Source organism: Microcaecilia unicolor, chromosome 5 (genome assembly GCF_901765095.1).
Source record: "Microcaecilia unicolor chromosome 5, aMicUni1.1, whole genome shotgun sequence".
Classification (NCBI taxonomy): Eukaryota; Metazoa; Chordata; class Amphibia; order Gymnophiona; family Siphonopidae; genus Microcaecilia; species Microcaecilia unicolor.
Window position 1 is genome coordinate 354538645 of NC_044035.1, and position 21468 is coordinate 354560112.

A 21468-nucleotide genomic window follows, 5' to 3' on the forward strand; every position below is an offset into this window, starting at 1 on the left:
TTTCAAACCTGTGGTGGGGTCCTGCAAATATGCATCCTTTAATCTCTTTATATGATTGGCTGACTCAGTTCCCAGCCATTTTATTATCAGGTTCATATCTTGCTTTGGAGTGGACTTCATAATTGCTATGGCATCCTTAAAGTCAGGCTTCCATCCTCTATACTTTTCGGGGCAGTCATTGAACTGGATAAGCCCCATGTTGACCATCTTTTTGCAAACCATATATGTTGATAGATCTTCTCTCTCTGAATAAGTGTATTCACTCTGCCGCTCCCCAGTACCTCTCCACTCTTGTTTCTCCCTACGCCCCCCCCCCCCCCTCGGGTACTCCGTTCTGTTGATAAATCTCTCTTTTCTGTCCCCTTCTCCTCTACTGCTAATTCCAGACTCCGTTCCTTTTATCTCGCTGCACCTCACGCCTGGAATAGACTTCCTGAGCCTGTTCGTCTAGCCCCCTCTTTGGCCGTTTTCAAATCCAAACTAAAAGCCCACCTCTTTACCACTGCTTTTGACTCCTAACCACTTCTCACTTGCCCTGTCCTTATATCCTCACTTCTTTATTCCCTTACCCTTAATTGTTCTGTCTGTCTGCCTGTCTTATCTAGATTGTAAGCTGTTTGAGCAGGGACTGTCGTTTTTGTGTATGGTTTACAGCGCTGTGTATGCCTTGTAGCGCTATAGAAATGATTAACATAGTAGATGACGGCAGAAAAAGACCTGCACGGTCCATCCAGTCTGCCCAACAAGATAACTCATATTTGCTGCGTTTTGTGTATACCCTACTTTGATTTGTACCTGTGCTCTTTAGGGCACAGACCGTATAAGTCTGCCCAGCACTATCCCCGCCTCCCAACCACCGGCTCTGGCATAGACCGTACAAGTCTGTCCAGCACTATCCCCGCCTCCCAACCACCAGCCCCGCCTCCCGATCCTGACTAAGCTCCTGAGGATCCATTCCTTCGGCACAGGATTCCTTTATGCTTATCCCACGCATGTTTGAATTCCGTTACCATTTTCATTTCCATCACCTCCCGCGGGAGGGCATTCCAAGCATCCACTACTCTCTCCGTGAAAAAATACTTCCTGACATTTTTCTTGAGTCTGCCCCCCTTCAATCTCATTTCATGTCCTCTCGTTCTACCACCTTCCCATCTCCGGAAAAGGTTCGTTTGCGGATTAATACCTTTCAAATATTTGAACGTCTGTATCATATCACCCCTGTTTCTCCTTTCCTCCAGAGTATACATGTTTAGTTCAGCAAGTCTCTCCTCATACGTCTTGTAACGCAAATACCATACCATTCTCATAGCTTTTCTTTGCACCGCTTCAATTCTTTTTACATCCTTAACAAGATACGGCCTCCAAAACTGAACATAATACTCCAGGTGGGGCCTCACCAACGACTTATACAGGGGCATCAACACCCCCTTTCTTCTGCTGGTCACACCTCTCTCTATACAGCCTAACAGCCTTCTAGCTACGGCCACCGCCTTGTCACACTGTTTCGTTACCTTCAAATCCTCAGATACTATCACCCCAAGATCCCTTTCTCCGCCCGTACCTATCATACTCTGCCCGCCTAACACATACGTCTCCCGTGGATTTCTATTCCCTAAGTGCATCACTTTGCATTTCTTCGCATTGAATTTTAATTGCCAAACCTTAGACCATTCTTCTAGCTTCCTCAGATCTTTTTTCATGTTTTCCACTCCCTCCGTGGTGTCCACTCTGTTACAGATCTTAGTATCATCCGCAAATAGGCAAACTTTACCTTCTAACCCTTCGGCAATGTCACTCACAAATATATTGAACAGAATCGGCCCCAGCACCGATCCCTGAGGCACTCCACTACTCACCTTTCCTTCCTCCGAACGAATTCCATTCACCACCACCCTCTGGCGTCTGTCCGTCAACCAGTTCCTAATCCAGTTCACCACTTCGGGTCCTATCTTCAGCCCTTCCAGTTTATTTAAGAGCCTCCTGTGGGGAACCGTGTCAAAAGCTTTGCTGAAATCTAAGTAGATTACGTCCATAGCTCGTCCCTGATTCAATTCTCCTGTCACCCAATCAAAGAACTCAATGAGATTCGTTTGGCACGATTTCCCTTTGGTAAAACCATGTTGTCTCGGATCTTGCAACTTATTGGCTTCCAGAAAATTCACTATCCTTTCCTTCAGCATCGCTTCCATTACTTTTCCAATAACTGAAGTGAGGCTTACCGGCCTGTAGTTTCCAGCTTCTTCCCTATCACCACTTTTGTGAAGAGGGACCCGTTCTCCAATCCCTCGGAACCTTTCCCGTCTGCAAGGATATATTAAACAAATCTTTAAGAGGACCCGCCAAAACCTCTCTGAGCTCCCTCTGAGCTCCCTCAATATCCTAGGGTGGATCCCATCCGGCCCCATGGCTTTGTCCACCTTTAGCTTTTCAAGTTGTTGATACACACTTTCTTCCGTGAACGGTGCTGTATCCACTTCATTCTCAATTGTATTATTTTCAGTCCATCGCGGTCCTTCTCCAGGATTTTCCTCTGTGAAAACAGAACAAAAGTATCTATTTAGCAAATTTGCTTTTTCTTCATCATTTTCCACATAGCGGTTCGCAGTATCTTTTAGTCTCACAATTCCCTTTTTAGTCATTCTCCTTTCACTAATATACCTGAAGAAATTTTTGTCACCCCTCCTTACATTTCTAGCCATTTGTTCTTCCGCTTGCGCTTTTGCCAGTCGTATCTCTCTCTTGGCTTCTTTCATTTTCATCCGGTAATCCTCCATGTGTTCCTTTTCTTGAGTTTTTCTGTATTTCTGGAACGCCAACTCTTTAGCCTTTATTTTCTCAACCACTTGCTTGGAGAACCATATCGGTTTCCTTTTTCTCTTGCTTTTATTTACTTTCCTTACATAAGTAGTAGTAGTGATTACAATAGGTACCTGTGACTGGCTGTTTGCCACAATTTGTATGGAGTCGGGTGCCTATTGCCTAATCACAGTGTGTTTAGCTGGGCAACCTTTGTTTGAACCTAGTTCCTGTGTGTCACCAGAGTCTGTGTTTGAAATGAAGTATTTCCCTCAATGCACTTTCCTGGAGTGTGAGCCTGTGGTAATACATCCGTATGTAACATAGTAGATGACGGCAGAAAAAGACCTGCACGGTCCATCCAGTCTGCCCAACAAGACAAACATATGTGTATACCTTACCTTGATTTGTACCTGCCTTATTCAGGGCACAGACCGTACAAGTCTGCCCAGCAGTACTTCTCGCCTCCCAACCACCAGTCCTGCCTCCCATCAGCGGCTCTGGCACAGACCGTATAAGTCTGCCCTCCACTATCCTTGCCTCCCAACCACCAACCCCTCTTCCCCCCACCTGCTCCGCCACCAAATTTCGGCTAAGCTTCTGAACATGTGTGAACATGTGGATCACTGTAGTGGCAGTTCACCTCCATGGTGTGCTTTGCCTTAGGCTTGCTTATTTCAGGCAAGGGATGACTCTTCTCAGACTGTGTGCTAGCATGTGCTGGGGTATGAGCTTTCACATAGACAGCAGTTCACTGGGCAGAATCTTGTGTGATACTGTGACTAAGCTGGCTCTCCCCGCCATTCTGCTTTGTGGTTTCTTCAAGTACCTTAACTTGGGCCTCAGTGACGGGGCGTGTCAAGATGGCGCCGAGAGCGGGTGTGCAGTGAGATCGCTCCAGCCAGATCGGCTAGTTTTTCGTTCTTGTTGAGAAAATGCCTCACTCCAAAAGAAAAGGAATAGTCCGGGTAGTTCCCCCACCTACCGGGACGTCCACGCCAGCGAGAACTGGTCTGGAGCGTTTCTTCCCCGCTCTTTCTCAGGCAGTGAGCGGAGTGGATTCCTTGGCGGGAGAGCCGGGTGGAGCGGGACTCTCGCCGGAATGTGAAACATCTCTTTCCCCCCCGCCGTTCTCGAAGATCCCTCCAAGCCCAGCGGTTGTAGTGAGTCAGCAGGAGAAACCAACGAACACCGGAAGTGTGGAAGCTGGCGGTCCTAGTGGGGTGACTGACTCAATATTAACAGCCAAATCCGCTGGGAAAGAAACGGAGGTTAGCCTGGGGACAATATGGCTGAAACTGTTAGAGATGGAGAAAACCCTCTTAAATTCATCTGGAGAGGTAAAAACCCTAGGAAATAAGATTCAAGAATTGAAAGATTCTGTTGAGACAACTAATCAAGATTTTTCTCAGAAAATTGAGAGTTTGCAAAAGGAAGTGGAACAAACTAATGAATTTAAAGTTGCAGTAATAAAAGATAATGTAGATATTAGGAGAAAACTTGAAAATATTGAAAATTATAATAGAAGATTGAACCTGCGCTTGCTTAATTTTCCTAAATTATATGGGGTCTCTCCCCAAGATTTATTTGCAAGATTTCTTAAAGAGAACTTAAAATATCCTCAAGAAGCGATTCCTCCATTAGAAAAAATTTACTTTATACCTAATACAAGAAAGAAGGATGAAATAATAAAGGTTCAATCTGGACATGAGTTGGATGTGGGAAATATAACAGCGATTCTGGAACAGACAATAGAAACTGCCACTGAAAGAGCGACTTTGTTGGTAACCTTTCTTTTCCAACAGGACTTAAATGCAGTAATGAGACTTTACTTTAAAACAACAGACCACAATTTCGGTGGAGAAAAAATATGGTTATATCCAGATGTAATAAAAGTGACACAACAAAAGCGAAAGCAGTTTCTTTCAATGCGGTCAAAAATAACGGAACTGGGAGGCTCTTTTCTGTTAGCCTATCCATGTAAATGTATTGTGAGGTTTAACAGTACTAAATATGTTTTTTATGTTCCAGATCAGCTTAAGTTGTTCTTAGACTCAAAACAACGATAGAGATAATAATAGGATTGAGATTACGGTGTCATATTTTCTTATATAAATGTATTGAAAACTGATAATGTAGAAGTACTCCACGTATTCTAACCCCCCAAATTTTGAGGTCTAAGGAAGCCATTGAACTGTAATGGTGAATGGATTAATGTAAAATGTTTCTTTATTGGCTGTTTTTCACTTAACAGTGTATTTCTGTTTAAGTTTAATATAAAGTAATAAAAATTATGAAGAATAGAACTTGGGCCTCAGTGGCAGCTGCTGCTTTCTTTTGCTGCATCTCCAGAGCAATGTTTAACTCTGCCTTCCGGCGTTCAGAGACAGCAGCAGCAGCCACTGCTTTCTTTCTTTCTACTACTACTACTACTTAGCACGTCTATAACGCTACAAGGCATACGCAGCTCTCCTCTACTAGTCTGTTGCTCAATTTTTATGGCTGCTTCTTGCTGACTATAAAGAACTTGTGATTTGGTGGCCTCTGCTTCCATTTGCAGTTTGATATTAATAGAGTGGTGGAGTGGCTTGTCCTGTGTGATTTTGAAACTCGAGAACTTCTAGAGCAGTGTTTCCCAAGTCCAGTCCTGGAGTACCCCTTGCCAGTCAGGTTTTCAGCATCCACAATGAATATGCACGAAAGAGATGTGCATGTAATGGAGGTAGTGTATGCAAATCAAGTTCATGCATATTCATTGTGGATATCCTGAAAACCTGACTGGCAAGGGGTACTCCAGGACTGGACTTGGGAAACCTAGACGTGCCAGGATATTGGGATTCATTCTCCCATGCAATATCTATGTGAGATTCTGTTTCTTTAGTTGCCTCTTCACCATGTGACATGTGAGATCTGTAGCGCTCTCTCTCTCTCTCTCTCTCTCTGCTTAACTATCTACTGTGCCTGTTCTTCTGACTTGTGCTGGTATTTTATGAATTGCTCTATTTGGATGCTATCACCTTTGCCTTTTTTTTTTTTTTGTACCACACTTATTTTCATTTCTGCCCAACTATGAGCTAGAGTCTTTCCAGGAGAAGGAGGTACTTGTATACTTAATTTTCTCTGCCCTTTTCTGTAAGCTTGTGGGTTCTTTTTAAACTAGTAGACTGTCCATTCTCATCTATTTTCCCAGCATCATCTAGTTTGGCTTTGTTCAGTCTGCTTGGTTACTTCACTCCATGACACAATAGAATCTGCCATTGCTTTGCACTGGTAAAAATAAACCTCTCTTCACCTTTTTTTTTTTTTTTTTCCTTTTCTTAGAACACCCTCTGCAGTGACTGTGAACCTTGACTTTTTGCCAGAATTGTTTCTTTTTTGCTAGAGCAAGATGGGGGGGGGGGAGGGGGATATGCATTAGCTCTTTCCTCTACTATTACTCAGCACCTGTTTCAGTTAATTATATATGCAGCGTTGAGCTCTCTGTGCACAGGACTCTTACTCCTAAAAGTCTAGAGCAGCAGGTGAGAGAGATACAACTTTCCTGTTTGTGAATTTTTGTTAAACATTTCCCATACAGGCTTTATAATTCACACACTGAACGCCTTAAGACAATATAATTTTTAGTCTTGATAAACTTCTTCATAGAGAGTGCTTCTTGACTGTATTGAACTGAATTGGCTTCAGAGCTAATTAAGTATGCATCCTCTGAAAGCATCATATCCTGTCTAAACTAATGCATTCCTCTGTCCCTATACATCTGATGCTTCTGAGTAATTGCACTGAGACTTTATTAAACTGAAGTCCACTGAAGAATCCCAAGATTTTCACCGAGACCCACAAGATTTTACTGTTCTGCTCTCTCACTGGGTATGATTGGCATGCAGCTTAAACAAGAGTAAAGAATATCACAGTGAGAAGACGTCGGAACTCTTAAACCTAAATCTTCTTTAATGTAGTAATCAAACAAGGAAAAATAACTTACAGTTCAGATGTTCTGGTCCAGAGTTTTTGCCTTGCGAATTGGGAGTCTGTTCTCCAGCTCTCAAGCTGTCAGGTCTCAAAGCAGCAACTAGGTTTGTGAGCCCTTGGGCCGCTGCCAAGGAGCGGCAGTGGCAGGCAAAACCACCTCAACCAGCACTGGGCTAACACACACACAAAGCAGGGACTGCAGACAGGGATAAGCAAAGCAGGAACACACTGGACAAGAACACGTGGACTGGAACACAGGACAGGAGCAAGGCTTCACCTGCACTTGACCACCCTTCCCCAGGAGTTGAGCCCCTGGGTGCAGGCGGCCTGCAGGACTTACCGGACTAGGCAGGAACTAGATACCAGCAGGAAACACACAACAGAGTCAAGACTACAAGCTGCCAGGCAGCCACTAAGACAGAAACACAGACAGGAGGGAGTCAGGACTAAAAGCTGCCAAGCAGCCACTAAAAAAGAACACAGACACAAGACAAGGAAATGCAGACCAGAAACAAGACTAGGAACTAAACAATAAAACCAAAGCTAACTACACACAAACAAACAAGAACCAGGCAAGAACTCAGAATAAAACTGGACTAGGCAGAAGTGCACAGAGCACACCCACATACCAGGGACCTTAGACGATGCAAAGGCAAACACAGAAGTTTCTAGATGATTAATAATGCCCATCAGCTGCTAAAGCTCAGCTGCAGCAATCACAAGGCAACTACGGGTGCTGTTCAGGTACAAACAAGGAAAGCAATTCTGGCAGCCCGGAAGATCTGGACTGAACTGGGCTGAAGTCTGGAACGGGTGACAGTAAACAGTCCATTGCAGCCACCAATTCTGGCCACCAGATGGCGAGGTGAGCACAGACAAGGAAACGTGACACAAGCAAAAGAGAAGCTGGGAGTAATTCATCAACACGCTGAGAGTAATGCTATTTATACTTTTACATGATAAAATCTTGATAGCATCACACTAGCTTGAAAGGGGTCATACAGCTTAGGCAGTTTCAGTTCACAGAGGAGATATACTGCAGACTAATTGTACAGACCCGATGGAGGGGGGGGGGGGAGCTACTTGCCCATCAATCTCAGAGAACAAGGCAAGCCAATAGAAAGAGTCCCATAAGACACAGAGCTGGACATGTATTCTCAAAGAGCCTTTTACAGGGAACTACAGGATTGCAGGGATTTGTAGTTCAAGAGCACAACCCAATTTCCTGCCTCCATGCAAATGGGGGGGAGCAGGCAGAACAGTCATTCCTCCCCCTGTTTGTACGACATGCAGGGAAATAGCATCACACATTATTGCCTGCCTGTTTCTCTGTTTTCATATATCTTTAGTTCCTCCAATCGCCTTAAGAGAACCTTCTTAGCATGCCTTCTCTTTCATGTACATGGCTGGAAATCATAGGCTTATAGCAGATAGAAACCAGGGCTGCCGAGAGACTGGCCCAGGGCAGGTCCACTGCTGCCCCCCCCCCCCCCCCCCCCCCCGCCCGATCGCTGCCGCAACAGGATTAAAATACCTTGGCTGGCGGGGATCCCGAGGCCCCACCAACAGAAGACGTCTTACTCCAGCGCTGACTGCCTGCCTCTGTGGCTGCTTTTCCTCTCGGGGTATGCTCAGTTTCAAAACCGAGCATGCGCACCTGAGAGGAAAAGCAGCTGCTCAGCAAGCAATGAGCAGAAGAGCGGAGTTGGAGGAAGCTCCGGATCCTCCCCAGCCTACATGGGGGGCCTGATGCCGGAATTTTCTCTCGCCTGCTTCTGTCAGGACACGATCACTCTGTTCCGTTCAGGGACAGGAGAGAAAGAGAGGCCCCAGCACCGGTTGGAGGTCCAGGGAATTTTGGCCCCCGGCGGCCCTACATAAGTACATAAGTAATGCCATACTGGGAAAAGACCAAGGGTCCACGACAGCGGCCAATCCAGGCCAAGGGCCCTGATAGGGACACAACCAGTGTCGGGTGGCTGAGACGATTTTCTGTTTTGCTTTACCCATTTCTTATAAAGTAAGATCACATAACTACTTTATAACAGATAGGTAAAGCAAAACAGAAAATCATTTCTGATTCTTTTTAACTTGCAGATTTTTACTACTGTTTTAAGCAATGAAAGACAGTCAAGAAAGCTGTTAAACCAACCTAAGCTTAGTCTGTGATACCCATGTCCAGCAAGCTTCAGGCCCAGAGTATCCTGCCGTGTCTTCCAAGAGACCTCTTACCTACAGCTTGGAAAAAAAGATGACTGAGAGGGTATATGATAGACATTTATAAACTGATGAGTGGGGTGAAACCGATCGAGAAGGATTATCTAACCTGTCAGTCAGCACAAGAACAAGAGATCAGTTCAGGAAACTAATGACCCACAGATTGAAAACAAATCACAAAAAGTATTTTTTCACTCAGCACTTAATTAAGTGGTGCAATCTGTTGCTGGTGGACTTTCTCAAACTGACTGATATAGTGGGGTTCAAAAGAGGTTTGTACAAGTTCCTGTAGGAAAAGTCAATAAAAATGTAAGCCAAGTGAACATGAGAAAGCTATTGCTTATCCCTGGATATGATGTGAAAAATAGACCTACTTTTTAGGATCTGCCAGATACTTGCAACTTGAATTGGCCACTGTCGGAGGTGGGATGCAGGGCTCAAGGGACTTCAGTCTGACTCATCATGGCTTATCTTATGTTGTAATACCACAACAAAAATAATAATAAATTCTTCTCTATAACTCTTCTCACTCCATTAACATGATTCCCAAATTTTACATCTATTATAGTGTTTACAGTGATGAAGGCATAAGTTAATGAAAGAGCTTCTTCGTTCATGGCATGACATCACAGCTGAGGAAAAAGTTATATAATTAACATTTTGGCAGATATTCCAGTAGTCATTGATTTATTTCAGAGTTTAATGTGCTCTTACAATTCTGTCGTGGTTTCTTTGGATGTCTCAGGAATGTGATGCTGCCAGTATAGGGTGGCAGAGTACATTTCCCTGATTCTCCTTTCTCTTACACAGAGTGGGGGCTGTCCAGTCTCACCTCTTTACATAAGTACTGCCATACTGGGACAGACCAAAGGTCCATCAAGCCCAGCATCCTGTTTCCAACAGTGGCCAATCCAGGTCACAAATACCTGGCAAGATCCCAAGAAAAGTACAAAACATTTTATGCTGCTTATCCCAAAAATATATTCCCCAAGTCCAATTTAATAATGGTCTATGGACTTTTCCTTTAGGAAGCCATCTAAACCTTTTTTAAACTCCACTAAGCTAACCGCCTTTACCACATTTTCTGGCAACAAGTTCCAGAGTTGAATTACACATTGAGTGAAGAAATATTTTCTCTGATTCGTTTTAAATTTACTACTTCGTAGCTTCATTGCATGCCCCTAGTCCTAGTATTTTTGGAAAGCGTGAACAGACGCTTCACATCTACCCGTTCAACTCCACTCATTATTTTATAGACCTCTATCATATCTCCCCTCAGCCGCCTTTTCTCCAAGCTGAAGAGCCCTAGCCGCTTTAGCCTTTCCTCATTGGGAAGTCGTCCCATCCCCTTTATTATTTTTCTCGCCCTTCTCTGCACCTTTTCTAATTCCACTATATCTTTTTTGAGATGCGGCGACCAGAATTGAACACAATATTCGAGGTGTGGTTGCACCTTAATAGCAGCATTGCTTGTTTTGATACCCAAATTCATCTGACGATTCTTTCTGCAAACCGTTACAAGCAGAAGTGCCAGAAATGCAGCTGGATGGTTTTCTGTCATGTCCCCTACTTCAGCGCAAGCAGCGTCCTTGGGCTGCGCGGGGTCCCATCGACACGCACACTTGACTGGCACGGCCTGAGCCATGTGTGTGTAGTCCTCTCTGGGTTTGTTCAGAGAGCGGTGGTTGCAGGCTCCTTGATTGCTTTGCTTCCACCCACCTGGGTCTGCTCTTGTCTGCCTGGCTTCCAGGCTCCTTGATTGCTTTGCTTCCACCCACCTGGGTCTGCTCTTCCTCTGCCTGGCTTTCCTTGCTTCTCTCCTATTGGTCTTCCGGTTCCTCCTTCCCCTGCTCTTGTGCTATGGCTGTGCCCCTTCTCCCTGCTAATGTCAGACTCCAGCACTTTATCAGCTGAGCTCTCCCTGAACTCCATGCTTCAGTTTCTAATTTGGTAGGTGTTTCTAAGGCTGTAGTCTGCTTCGTATCTACTGGTCCGTCATTGCTGACTTAGCCTGTACCTGGATTACCCTTCTGCCTGCTGCCTGCCTACTGACTTGCCTGCATCTGGATTACTCTCTTCCCTGCCTACTGACTTTTGCCTGTACCTGGATTACCCTTCTGCCTGCTGCCTGCTTACTGACTTTCGCCTGCATTTGGATTGCTCTCTTGCCTGCCGCCTGTATCTGGATTACTCTCTTGCCTGCTGCCTGCCTGCTGACTTTCGCCTGTATCTGGATTACTCTCTTGCCTGCCTACTGACTGCCATTTGTACCTGGATTACTCTCTCGATCTGCCGCCTGCCTGGCCGATACATTCATCACCCCGTTTCCAGCTCTGTCCTGTAAGTCCTGCAGGCCGCCCGCACCTAGGGGTTCAACCTCTGGGGAACGGCGGTCGGCGCAGGTGAATCCCAGGGTTGTCCAGCCACCAAGCAGAACCTGGTCTGAGTACCGGGCTCAGTATCGCTCTACTTGGTAAAAGAACTCACAAGTCTGACGTTTTCCCCAGCTCATATTTTTCACACCATGTAAACTAGATCCTCCCATGTACGCAATTCATGAATTTGCTTTACGGGATATGAGCATGTCTTGGAATGTTGGAATTGAGCCAGCTTTTCTTTTTTTTTTTTCTTTTTCTTGTAAAAGTTGCATGATGGTGTGAGAAACTATTTGTACTCTTCACATTCATTTCGATTCTCCCACAGGGTCGACATAGACACACAGTAAGTCGTCATTGAAGTTGTAATTTATCCTTTGAAGATCAGAATAATCTTCTGGTCAGTGTTTATAGTTTTGCAAAACACACAGCTTTGAGTGATGAATAACAGCATCCTGATGCTCTTATTATAATTGCATTCCTTTTATGGGTTGAGAGAAACACTATAAGAATTTATAGCCACATTGCTCCCTTAAAATGAGGTTCTGGCTTCTCTGCAAAAATCGCTATGTTGAAATGTTTCACCAGCACACAAATGTGCACTATATATTCTTTTTTTTTTTTTAATAAATAAGTTATTTCTTCTTAAATTGGCTGCTTGGTGCATGACATGCAAATCCTTGCTCTTTCCTGATTTGCACTCCAAGCCCCTTGCCCATCTGTATTATGTTCCCGAGAGGTTTTCTGAGGAACTTAGTCTGTGTGCAGCATGTAGAAAGACGCTTCATATTGCCAAGAAATGAGCATTTCTCCATTTAGTTTACAGTTTTTTAACAGTCTTATGTAATAAAACTACATTTTAGGCAAGTAAGTGAAACTGAAGTAGCAGCTTTTCTGATACTTCTAGAAGAGGGCACCAGAATTAGGGTAAACTTACCCGTTAATGTTGTCTTATGTTAGCAAATCTGCATGTATATTACACTTAGAAGTCCATATTGAGAAACCTTTTGCTTGTTTTTCCTACTGCTTTATGCTATCAGGGCAATTCTATAAGCTGGCACTTCCATTTACACGTCAAAGCTGCCATCCAGGTGCACTAGGTGCTGTTTTATAAGGTAGCACCTAAGTGCTATAGTGCCTGACTACAAGTGGGGGGGCATGCACATGGGCGGGCCATAGGTATGTCTCCCAGTTACATGTGTAGTTTATTGAATACAAATAAATTATGCACATCATTTGGCACACCTAGGTGCGCTAACTTACACCAGGGTACACCTAAACATGGGCACATCAATGCCAACTTACTCTTAGTATTCTATAACGGTACTAAGCACATGGCAGGGTACCTAGATTGAGACACCAGTTTATAGAATTCTGTCTCATATGTTTATAGTGTATCCAACATTTCTTATCATCCCACCAGACCAGTCCAGATCAGCAGGTGGGTTCCATACCTGTGATATATCATAAGGTCCCTGTGCAGCCCCATGACACTCAGTATTTCTCAGTGTCCAGAAGGTGGTAGTTGTGATATGTTCTTACAGCTGCAGCAGAAAGATAAATAAGCAAACGGACCTGGTAATACTGCTATCAGTGGGCACCTTGCCTATTCCGTACCAGTCTCAGGAGTGCTGCACCTAGGGAGCCCCAGGTCCTTCCCCTGTCTTCTCTGGCCGCCTGAAAAGCAGCATCTAAGACTGTGGTGGCCAGGTAGATTAAGGAGGCCATACTGTCAGCATATATTCTGTGGGATTGTCTGGTCCTGGAAAGGTTGAGGGTTTATTCGATGAGGGATTAGGTGACTTCTTGCATGGCGCATACTCTTCTCCCACCTATGGAGATTTGCAAGGCAGCAACATAGGTTTTGTTGCACTCTTGTCCACCATTACACACTGAATGTCCTTGCTCAGAATGATTCCACGCTGGGGATCAGAGAGCTGGCGGTGGGACCCGCTCAGTCCCACCCTAGTTGAGCATTGCTTTGGTACATCCGAAGCAACAAGGACCCTCCTGTCACATAACGCCTGAGCACAACCCCTAGCACCCACCTGGGGTTAGCCATGTGGCCACCTGGAGGGTCCTACCCAGCACTGCCCAGGCCCGCCTGCACCTGCATCTACACTGGCATACTTCCACCCTCCTGGGTCCTGCTTGCCTCTGGACAAGTTCTCCCACCCGCAAGCTATTTCCCTGGTGGTTTCTAGGGACACTGGGAGCTGCAATCCTGGAGCCTCACAGTTCCTAGAAAAACACTCACAGACCAAGAACACAAAATGCCAGGATTCTTAGTCCAGGACAACAGAGCTAACAAACTAATAGGTTTATTATTAAAAAAAAAAAAACAATGATTTGTAAAAGTTTCAAAACAGGAACAGGTAAAATAACAAGGATTTAATTTTAAATCTAACAACACTTTTTACTACCTGGGGAGATCAGGAAAAGAAACCACTCACAGAAATTGAATAGGGTCTCAGAGCAGAGGTCTGCTTCCTCCACACTCCCAACTGAGACTGTGGAGTTCTAGGTCTTTGGCTTCAGAGCACAGAGCATTAGCACTGAGGATGGTTGGCCAATGACAGTGCAGGTTACTTTTCTCCTCGGGGATTTTTCTCATTTCTTTGGGGAAGGTAAGCTACAAAGAAAAAAGACCTCTGCTACAGCTATAATGCAGAGGTCAGACACCACCTGCTGGCCAATCAAGGGAAATATACTGAAGGAAAGAAGAGTGTCATAGGGCAGCATTACAAAGCATGAGAGTCCCAAGTTTCGCCACACCACCCAAGTGTATTCCGCTGTTTTCAGTGGCATAGAGTACAAATGGTATATAATTGTACATTTACACATTTCTTGGCTAGTCCAGGGTTAATGTGATTCAGATGATGGTGCTCCTCAAGCGGCAGTATTTATTTGTAGCACTTCAAATAGCCTTGCCAGATACATTTGTTAGATCCTTCCATTGCAGAATGTTCCAATACATTTGGAAACATAAGCCTTTAAGAGTGAGGTGGTCGGTGGTGTTTCAGCTTAAGGAGAAATGTGGGATGGCAGTTGTCAATTTCAAACAATATTCCTTATCGTCTGTTCCAGACCATTCCCGACGAATGGGTTATATGCACTCCTACCAGCAGAGGGAGACTGAGAACTACTGACTAGTTTCACCTGTATAAGGGATTATGCACCCCTGACCACCTCAGTATTTCTCAGTCTCCCAGCAGATGTGGGTGAGTCTGTGCAACCCTGCTCATCTTTGGTTGGGAGGGGTTCCTTGAGGTTGGCCCATGAATTGCAGTGAGCACCGTTTTGCAGGACTAAAGAAAAAAAGACGAGAGCCAGATTAAAAAACAAACAAACAGGTGCTTGTTAGCACAGATTCAGTTCTGAATGCAGCTGCCAGGTTCTCTGGGGCAGGGGAGTGTGGCAGTGGGACACTTGTGGCCCCAGAGGGGGCTTCTGGGGTGGCACGGGGCCAGAAAGGCCCGCATGTCTCCTGAAGAGAACTTTGATGATGTTCTGTCCCTAGGATCGGAGCCTCCGCTGAATGATGAGGCAGGGTGGATGCGGCAACCCTGGAGGACCCTTCTGCATTTCCTCGGGGAGGATCCATTGGTTGTGTGGAGTTTTAGGCGCTAGCAGTTGCCTGCCTTTTTATTGGAGGTTTTTAGGCTCTAAACATTTTTGAGGATCCCCTGTGGTGACTAGGAAGGGAGATCCTCTTCTGAAGGGGGATTGATGGCCGCCTCAGACCTTTCCGTACCATGAGGATTTGAAGGACCTGGTGGAGGGTGAGTGGCAGGCTACGGATTCTCCTTTACGCATCAGTCGGGATATGGCTTGACTTCACCAGCTCTCTTTGGCAGACCTGGAATTCTTTAGGGTTCCTAAGGTGAAATTTAAGGTCCTTACTCTGACACATAAGGCGCTTCACAATTCTATTCCATCTTGTCTTGCAACTTTGACCCTTCATATACACCTGCTCATACTCTTCGCTCGTTAACAGACAATAGATTGGTCTTATCCCCTCAATCCAGAGCTAGATGGGAATCACCCCGCACATCTGCTTTTTATTTTTTATCTCCTGCATTGTGGAATTCTTTACCACAACTAATTAGATTAGAGAAATCATATACCTTTTTCTCGTATAGCACTGAAAATATTATCAATTGGCTTTCGTCATCTAAAGTTACAGTATCAGGTTCCTAGTTTATTCCAAAGAGGTTTGTGTATTATATTATGTATGATTGGCTTGTGAGTTGACTTTTTGTTCTCAGGGGTGGATGATGTTTGTTCTTCCCTATCTTTTAATGGTGTTCCCAATTTAATTGTTTTATAATTTTATTGTACGATTTGTTCTGTAAACTGTTCTGATTTGCTTGCTAATAAGTGACAGCATAGCAAAATAAATTATAAATGATTCTCTGGTGACAGCTGTCACCAAGAAGACTGCTATCCCCATGGAAGGCTCTCCTGATGAGGTCCTTTAAAGTCTCATCCTTGGCCTTACAGGCAGCCATTTGTGGTGGTTACGTGGCTTGAGCCTGTTTTCGGTGGGCCGAGAGATTGCCAGACTCTCCAGTGTCATCTTCCTCGCAGTCACTCTTGGATGTCATCAATTTGGAGTTGAGTTCGGCTTTTCTTTAGGATGCCTTGTATGACTTGGTCCATGCCTCCATGAAGAACCTGGCTCTCATGGTGGCTGAGAGGCATTTTCTTTAGGTCAGAATTGGGCGGCGGATGTGGCTCTAAGGTTTGTTTGAGTCAGCTTCCCTCTGGTCAGTGATAATGGCAGTTCAGCCAGGGGAGTTTCTCACATCCCTGGATCTGTGGAAGGCATACCTGCATATTCCGATTTTCCCAGAACATCAGAGATATCTCCACTTTGCAGTTTTGGGGGAGCACTACCAGTTTTGGACATTGCCCTTCAGCCTGGCCATGGCCCCGAGGACCTTTTCCAAGGTAATGGTGATGGTGGTGGCCCATCTTCAGCAGGAGGGCATTCTAGTGCATCCCTACTTGGATGACTGGCTGATTTGAGGAATGTCGATGGAGAGTCGAAAGGCCACGTCTCGGGTGGTTCTGCTGCTCCAGCATCTAGGGTGGATTGTCAGTTTAACCAAGAGTTCTCTTTTCCCACCAGTCCTTGGAGTACCTGGGGGTATGTTTCAACACTCGAGATGATTTGGTGTGTCTTCTAGAGACCAGAATACAGAAGATTCAATTTTGGATTCACAATCTCCTCGCATTCCGGGCTCCGTCTGCGTGGAACATTCTGCAGGTTCTGGGCTCCATGGCGGCGACCATCGAGGTGCTGCCGTGGGCGAGAGCTCACATAAGGCCTCTTCAATCGGCTCTGCTGACGTGATGGTCTCCTCAGTCAGAGGCTGTCTCTTGCTGGGTGTGGCTTCACCAAGCAGTGGGTCTGAGCCTTTGTTTGTGGCTGGACCGGCGTCATTTGAGTTGGGGCATGCCCCTGGACCCTCCAAATTGGGTGCTGGTAACGACAGATGCCAGACTCTCCAGATGGGGAGCTCATTGGGTCGTGGCTTAGGGGCACTGGTCAGAGGAGGAATCCCGATGGTCAATCAGTCATCTGGAGACTCGGGTGATACGTCTTGCCCTGTTGGCTTTTCAACGCTTAGTCCGCTTCCGGGACGTTTGAGTCCTCTCGGATAGTGCGACAGCTGTCGCCTATGTCAATCGGCAGGGGGGATGAAGAGCCCTCTGTTGGCACAAGAAGTGACTATTCTCATGGCTTGGGTGGAACAAAACCTGCAGTTGCTGTCCACTGCGGATATAGCAGGTGTCAGCAATCTGGAGGCAGACTATCTCAGTTGGCATCGTCTGGATCTGGGGGAGTGGAGTTTGGTTTCCTCTGTGTTTCAAGTCATTGTTGACTAGTGGGGTGCAGTCATGGACCTTATGGCCACAGCCAAGAATGACAAGGCCCTGCAGTTTTTCAGCCACAGGGGCTGGATGTGTTGGCGGTCAGGTGGTCCTTGTGGCCCCCGACTGGCCACGCAGGCCCTGGTTTGCGGACCCGGTGTGGTTCCAAGTGGGCGTTTCCATTCATCTTCCTTTGCAGGGCGGTCTGTTGAGATAGGGTCCCATTTTAATTCCCGACATGAGTCAGTTCTCACTTTGGCTGTTTAAGCAGGCGCGGTTGCTGAAGAAGATTTAGATCGCTGGAGAGATTCATACCCTTTTAGGTGCTCATAAGCGACCAACCTCTTTGGCCTATGTTCGAGTCTGGTGTATTTTTGAGAATTGGTGTGAAGAAGGAGAGGTGATTCTCCTTCGGGTGTCGGTCAGTCAGTTACTGGATTTTCTTCAGTGTGGATTGGAGGAGGAGTTGTCTTCCCTTTGTGTGTGTCTGGTGGTGCTGGCTTGTTTTCAGGGTCTGCTGCAGTTGTGTTCCTTGGCGCTCCATCCAGATGTTTTTTTTTTCCCCACAGTGTCATGCAGTTGCGGCCCCCTATCCGACCGATTGTTCCACCCTTTGACTTGAAATTGGCATTGTCCACCTTGGTTAAGGCACCTTTTGAGCCTCTTCAACAAGCCACCATTAAGAATCTTTCTCTCAAGGTGGTGTTTTTAGAGGCTATCATCGGCACGGTGTATTTCGGAATTGCAAGCTTTGTCATGTTGGATTCCGTTTCTGGTTTTCTCTAGGGAGGTGTCTGAGGCGGTTCCATTCTTCTTGCCTAAGGTGGTTTCCCCTTTTCATGTTTCAGTCTATTTCATACCTTCTTTTTTGCAGGATGAGTTATCTTCTTCTTTGTATAGGCTGGATGTCGGTAGGGCACTGAAGTGCTATGTGTGTCGATCTATAGCATTTTGTTCAGACCGTCTGTTTGTGTTGTTTAGGGGGCCGTGGAAAGGGCAGGTGGTGTCTAAGGCCTCTCGCTTAGTAGATTAAGGAGGCTGTTTCATCAGCTTACTTGCGTGTGGTAAGACAGCACCTGCTGTCTTGCGGGCACATTGTACATGAGCTCAGGCCTCATGAGTGGAGCATTCGCTTCTTCCTCTGCAGGATATTTGTTGGGCCGCTACTTGGTCTTCTCTGCATTCCTTTGTCAGACATTACAGGTTGGATGTTCAGTCCAGACAGGACGCTTCTTTTTGTGCTTCTGTATTGGTCAGGGGGTTTTCCCACCCTCGGTGAGTACTGCTTTGGTACTTCCCACTCATCGGGAATGGTCCGGAGTAGATGAAAAGGAAAGAGAAATTATGTATTACCTGCTGATTTACTTTTTGTGAGTCTTTCCAGACCATTCCCGGACTCCGCCCTAGAAGAATGTGTGGATCTTGTGTGGGTTGCAGGGAATCTGGGAGCTGCAAGTGCCACATTCCAATTTCTGTTTGGTGCATGCACCTTTTCAGTGGGCTCCTTTGGGGGATCCACTGTTCCTGTTTTCTGTTTCTGTTCTTTAGTTTCTTGTTTAGGTTGCTATTTTTACTACTTCTGCTTTGCTTTGTGAAATACTGAGCAGGTCAGGGTTGTATAATCCCTTATACAGGTGTCAGAAGTTCTCAGTCTCCGTCTGCTGGTAGGAGTGCATATAACCCACTTGTCGGTAATGGTCTGGACTCTTGGAAAGTAAATTAGCAGGTAACAACTAATTTCTCCTTATTTAGCAGCTCAACTGAAATATCTGGTAGCATGGCAGAGAGGCAAACAGAATAGCTTTGTTCGGATGGAACAACATGCAGTGGGGGAGATGGCCTCTAGCTTGTGTTCCCTGGCTTCCACTGGGAGACATACAGGCTTTGCATAGGCGGGTTAATCCCATTTTGACCTTACCATTGGGAACTTGGATGAGAGCCCGACAGCGTTTTTTTTCCAGGGGAGATCATATTTTCAGGCTACATCAATCAGGGTGGCGGAAGGATTTATCCCAGGGCATACTGACTTCAGATATAAATGATGGGCAGCCATGGGATCGATTCAGTTGGGGGCATTTAGTTGAAGACGAAGCCCTCATATTTTCAGAACTGGAAGAGGAATATGGCCTGACCCAGGGTGATCTCTATCATTATAGACAAGTCTCTGATTTTATGAGTAGACGAGTCCTTAGAGCACTTAATCAGAACCCACACTATTGTAGTGTGCCCTCAATGGTGGGAGTGGTAGAGACTGTATTTCTAGATTTTATCGGTCCTTACTCCAACAAGAAACATCCCCGGTGAAATATGTTCAGATTTGGGAATAGGTATTGGATATACTGTACAGGAGTGTGAAAGAACATTTGAAAGGCTGCTCAAAGTGTCGATTGCTAGCAATATGGTGGAAAATGGATATAAAATGCTATATATGTGGTATCTTACTCCTGACAGCGTTCTGTTTATCCATCCACCTCAGCTCAATGCTGGCGAAATTGTGGATTTTGGGGTACATTTATCCATATTTGGTGGACATGACCGCAGGCCAAGAAATATTGGGTCATGGTTTTTGGGTTGCTGCAAATAGATTTTGGGGATACCACTGCCGTTGTCAATGAGCTATGGGTTGCTGAACATTAAACCTCCAGAACTGCCTGGCAAATACTGTAAACTGACCTCTAACATTGTCACAGCTGGTGGCTTAACTTTGGCAGCGGTATGGAAACAGTGAGCGTTCCAACAAGATGACAGCTTTTGTCTAAAGTGGACTTTGTACACCATATGTTGAAGTTGGCGACACTGCGCAGGAATAAACTACGTACATTTGCAAAGATCTGCGATCCATTTATACAATGGAGAGAAGGCACTGCTCAATAGTGTCATTGTTAGTGGAGTTCTTTTTGCAGAAGTTGTTGGTTGTATGGGGGGGGGGGCTGGGAGGGGGGAAAGTTGAGGAAGGGATAAGAGAGTTTAGGCTTTTCCTCTAGTTGAGTTATGTATTATACCAAAGAGTAATGAATTAAACCAGAGGCTGGCTCTTAGTAGCCCATTCCATTACATTGTTCAGTTGTCTTGAATTGTGGGCAATTTAGTTCTTATGGAGTTTGTTTATTGGTCTGACTTGCTGCTTTGATAGAACAAATACTCAGTGTCAGGGGGCTGCACAGGGACCTTAAGGTATGACATCACAGGTTCTCAGTCTCCATCTGCTTGTAAGAAGTCATAACCCAGGGGTCTAGACTGGTCTGGAAGGACTCAAGGAAAGAAAATTAGCAGGTAAGTCTAATTTAACCTTTCATAGTACAATGATCCTAATTTAATTTAAGCGATTCTTCCAAGCAAGCTTTGACCCCAGCAACTGAACATTGGAACAGAGTTACAGATGGGTATCCTTAGTGTTTTTTGTTTGTTTTTTAACCTAGTACTGTGATAGTTTCAAGCTAGGTGCACAGAATGATTCTTCTTTTGTCAGTTTTTATGACAGCTGTTAGTTTTCTTGTTCTCTTACCAGACCTATTTTTTCATTATTTGCTTATCCTTGATCCAGGTTTTTATGGTGGTTGGAGAAAAGACTAGTCATATTTTCTCTTATTATTTTTCCTGGTTCCTTACTGAATTCTCACTTGAAATGTTGCGTCCTGGTAATGGTGCGAATCCAATGGTGGCATACTGACAGATGGATTCTAGATAGACATGTGCTTTCACTGGAGTGTAATAATGTTCTTTTCTACCTTGTTTTAGGTCATTGCACCTGGGGAATGAGTTGTAGGTTTATCCATCCTGGAAAAAATGATAAAGGAAATTATTCCTTGATATCCAAACAGGACCCATTCTCACCCAATGGTGCTCCTCCAGTTGGTCCTCATCCACTGATGCCAGCCAGTCCCTGGGTACGAGGATGCTTTTATCTATGCAGTAATTTTTAAAAGGGTTTTTTTGTTTTTAATATTTGCGTGCATGTGTCTAATGTGGTAAAATGCAAATCTTTCTCCATCTGCATCCTTTCATTCCTGCTCAGTTGCCACCTTTCAGATAGGGCTGGAAATATTGTGAAAGTGGTGCACTCAGTTTCTGTGAAGTAGGAGTGAGGAGTGGCCTAGTGGTTAGTGCAGTGGCCTGAGAACCAGGGGAACTGGGTTCAGTTCCCACTGCAGCTCCCTATGACTCTGGGCAAATCACTTAAACCTCCATTGCCCTAGGTACAAATACTTACCTGTATATGCTATGTAAACTG

The 21468-nt window shown here is 45.2% G+C and overlaps 1 protein-coding gene across 7 annotated transcripts in view; it reads left to right on the forward strand.

Annotated features, from left to right (window-relative positions):
* The window catches only part of ZC3H18 (zinc finger CCCH-type containing 18), a 170028-nt gene that overhangs the window by 33228 nt on the left and 115332 nt on the right, over positions 1 to 21468 (forward strand). For all 7 annotated transcript variants that reach the window (XM_030204577.1, XM_030204581.1, XM_030204579.1 and 4 more), the window contains exon 4: positions 20976 to 21124. In XM_030204577.1, the coding sequence (XP_030060437.1) occupies positions 20976 to 21124 (149 nt within the window). The remainder of the gene's footprint in view (positions 1 to 20975; positions 21125 to 21468) is intronic.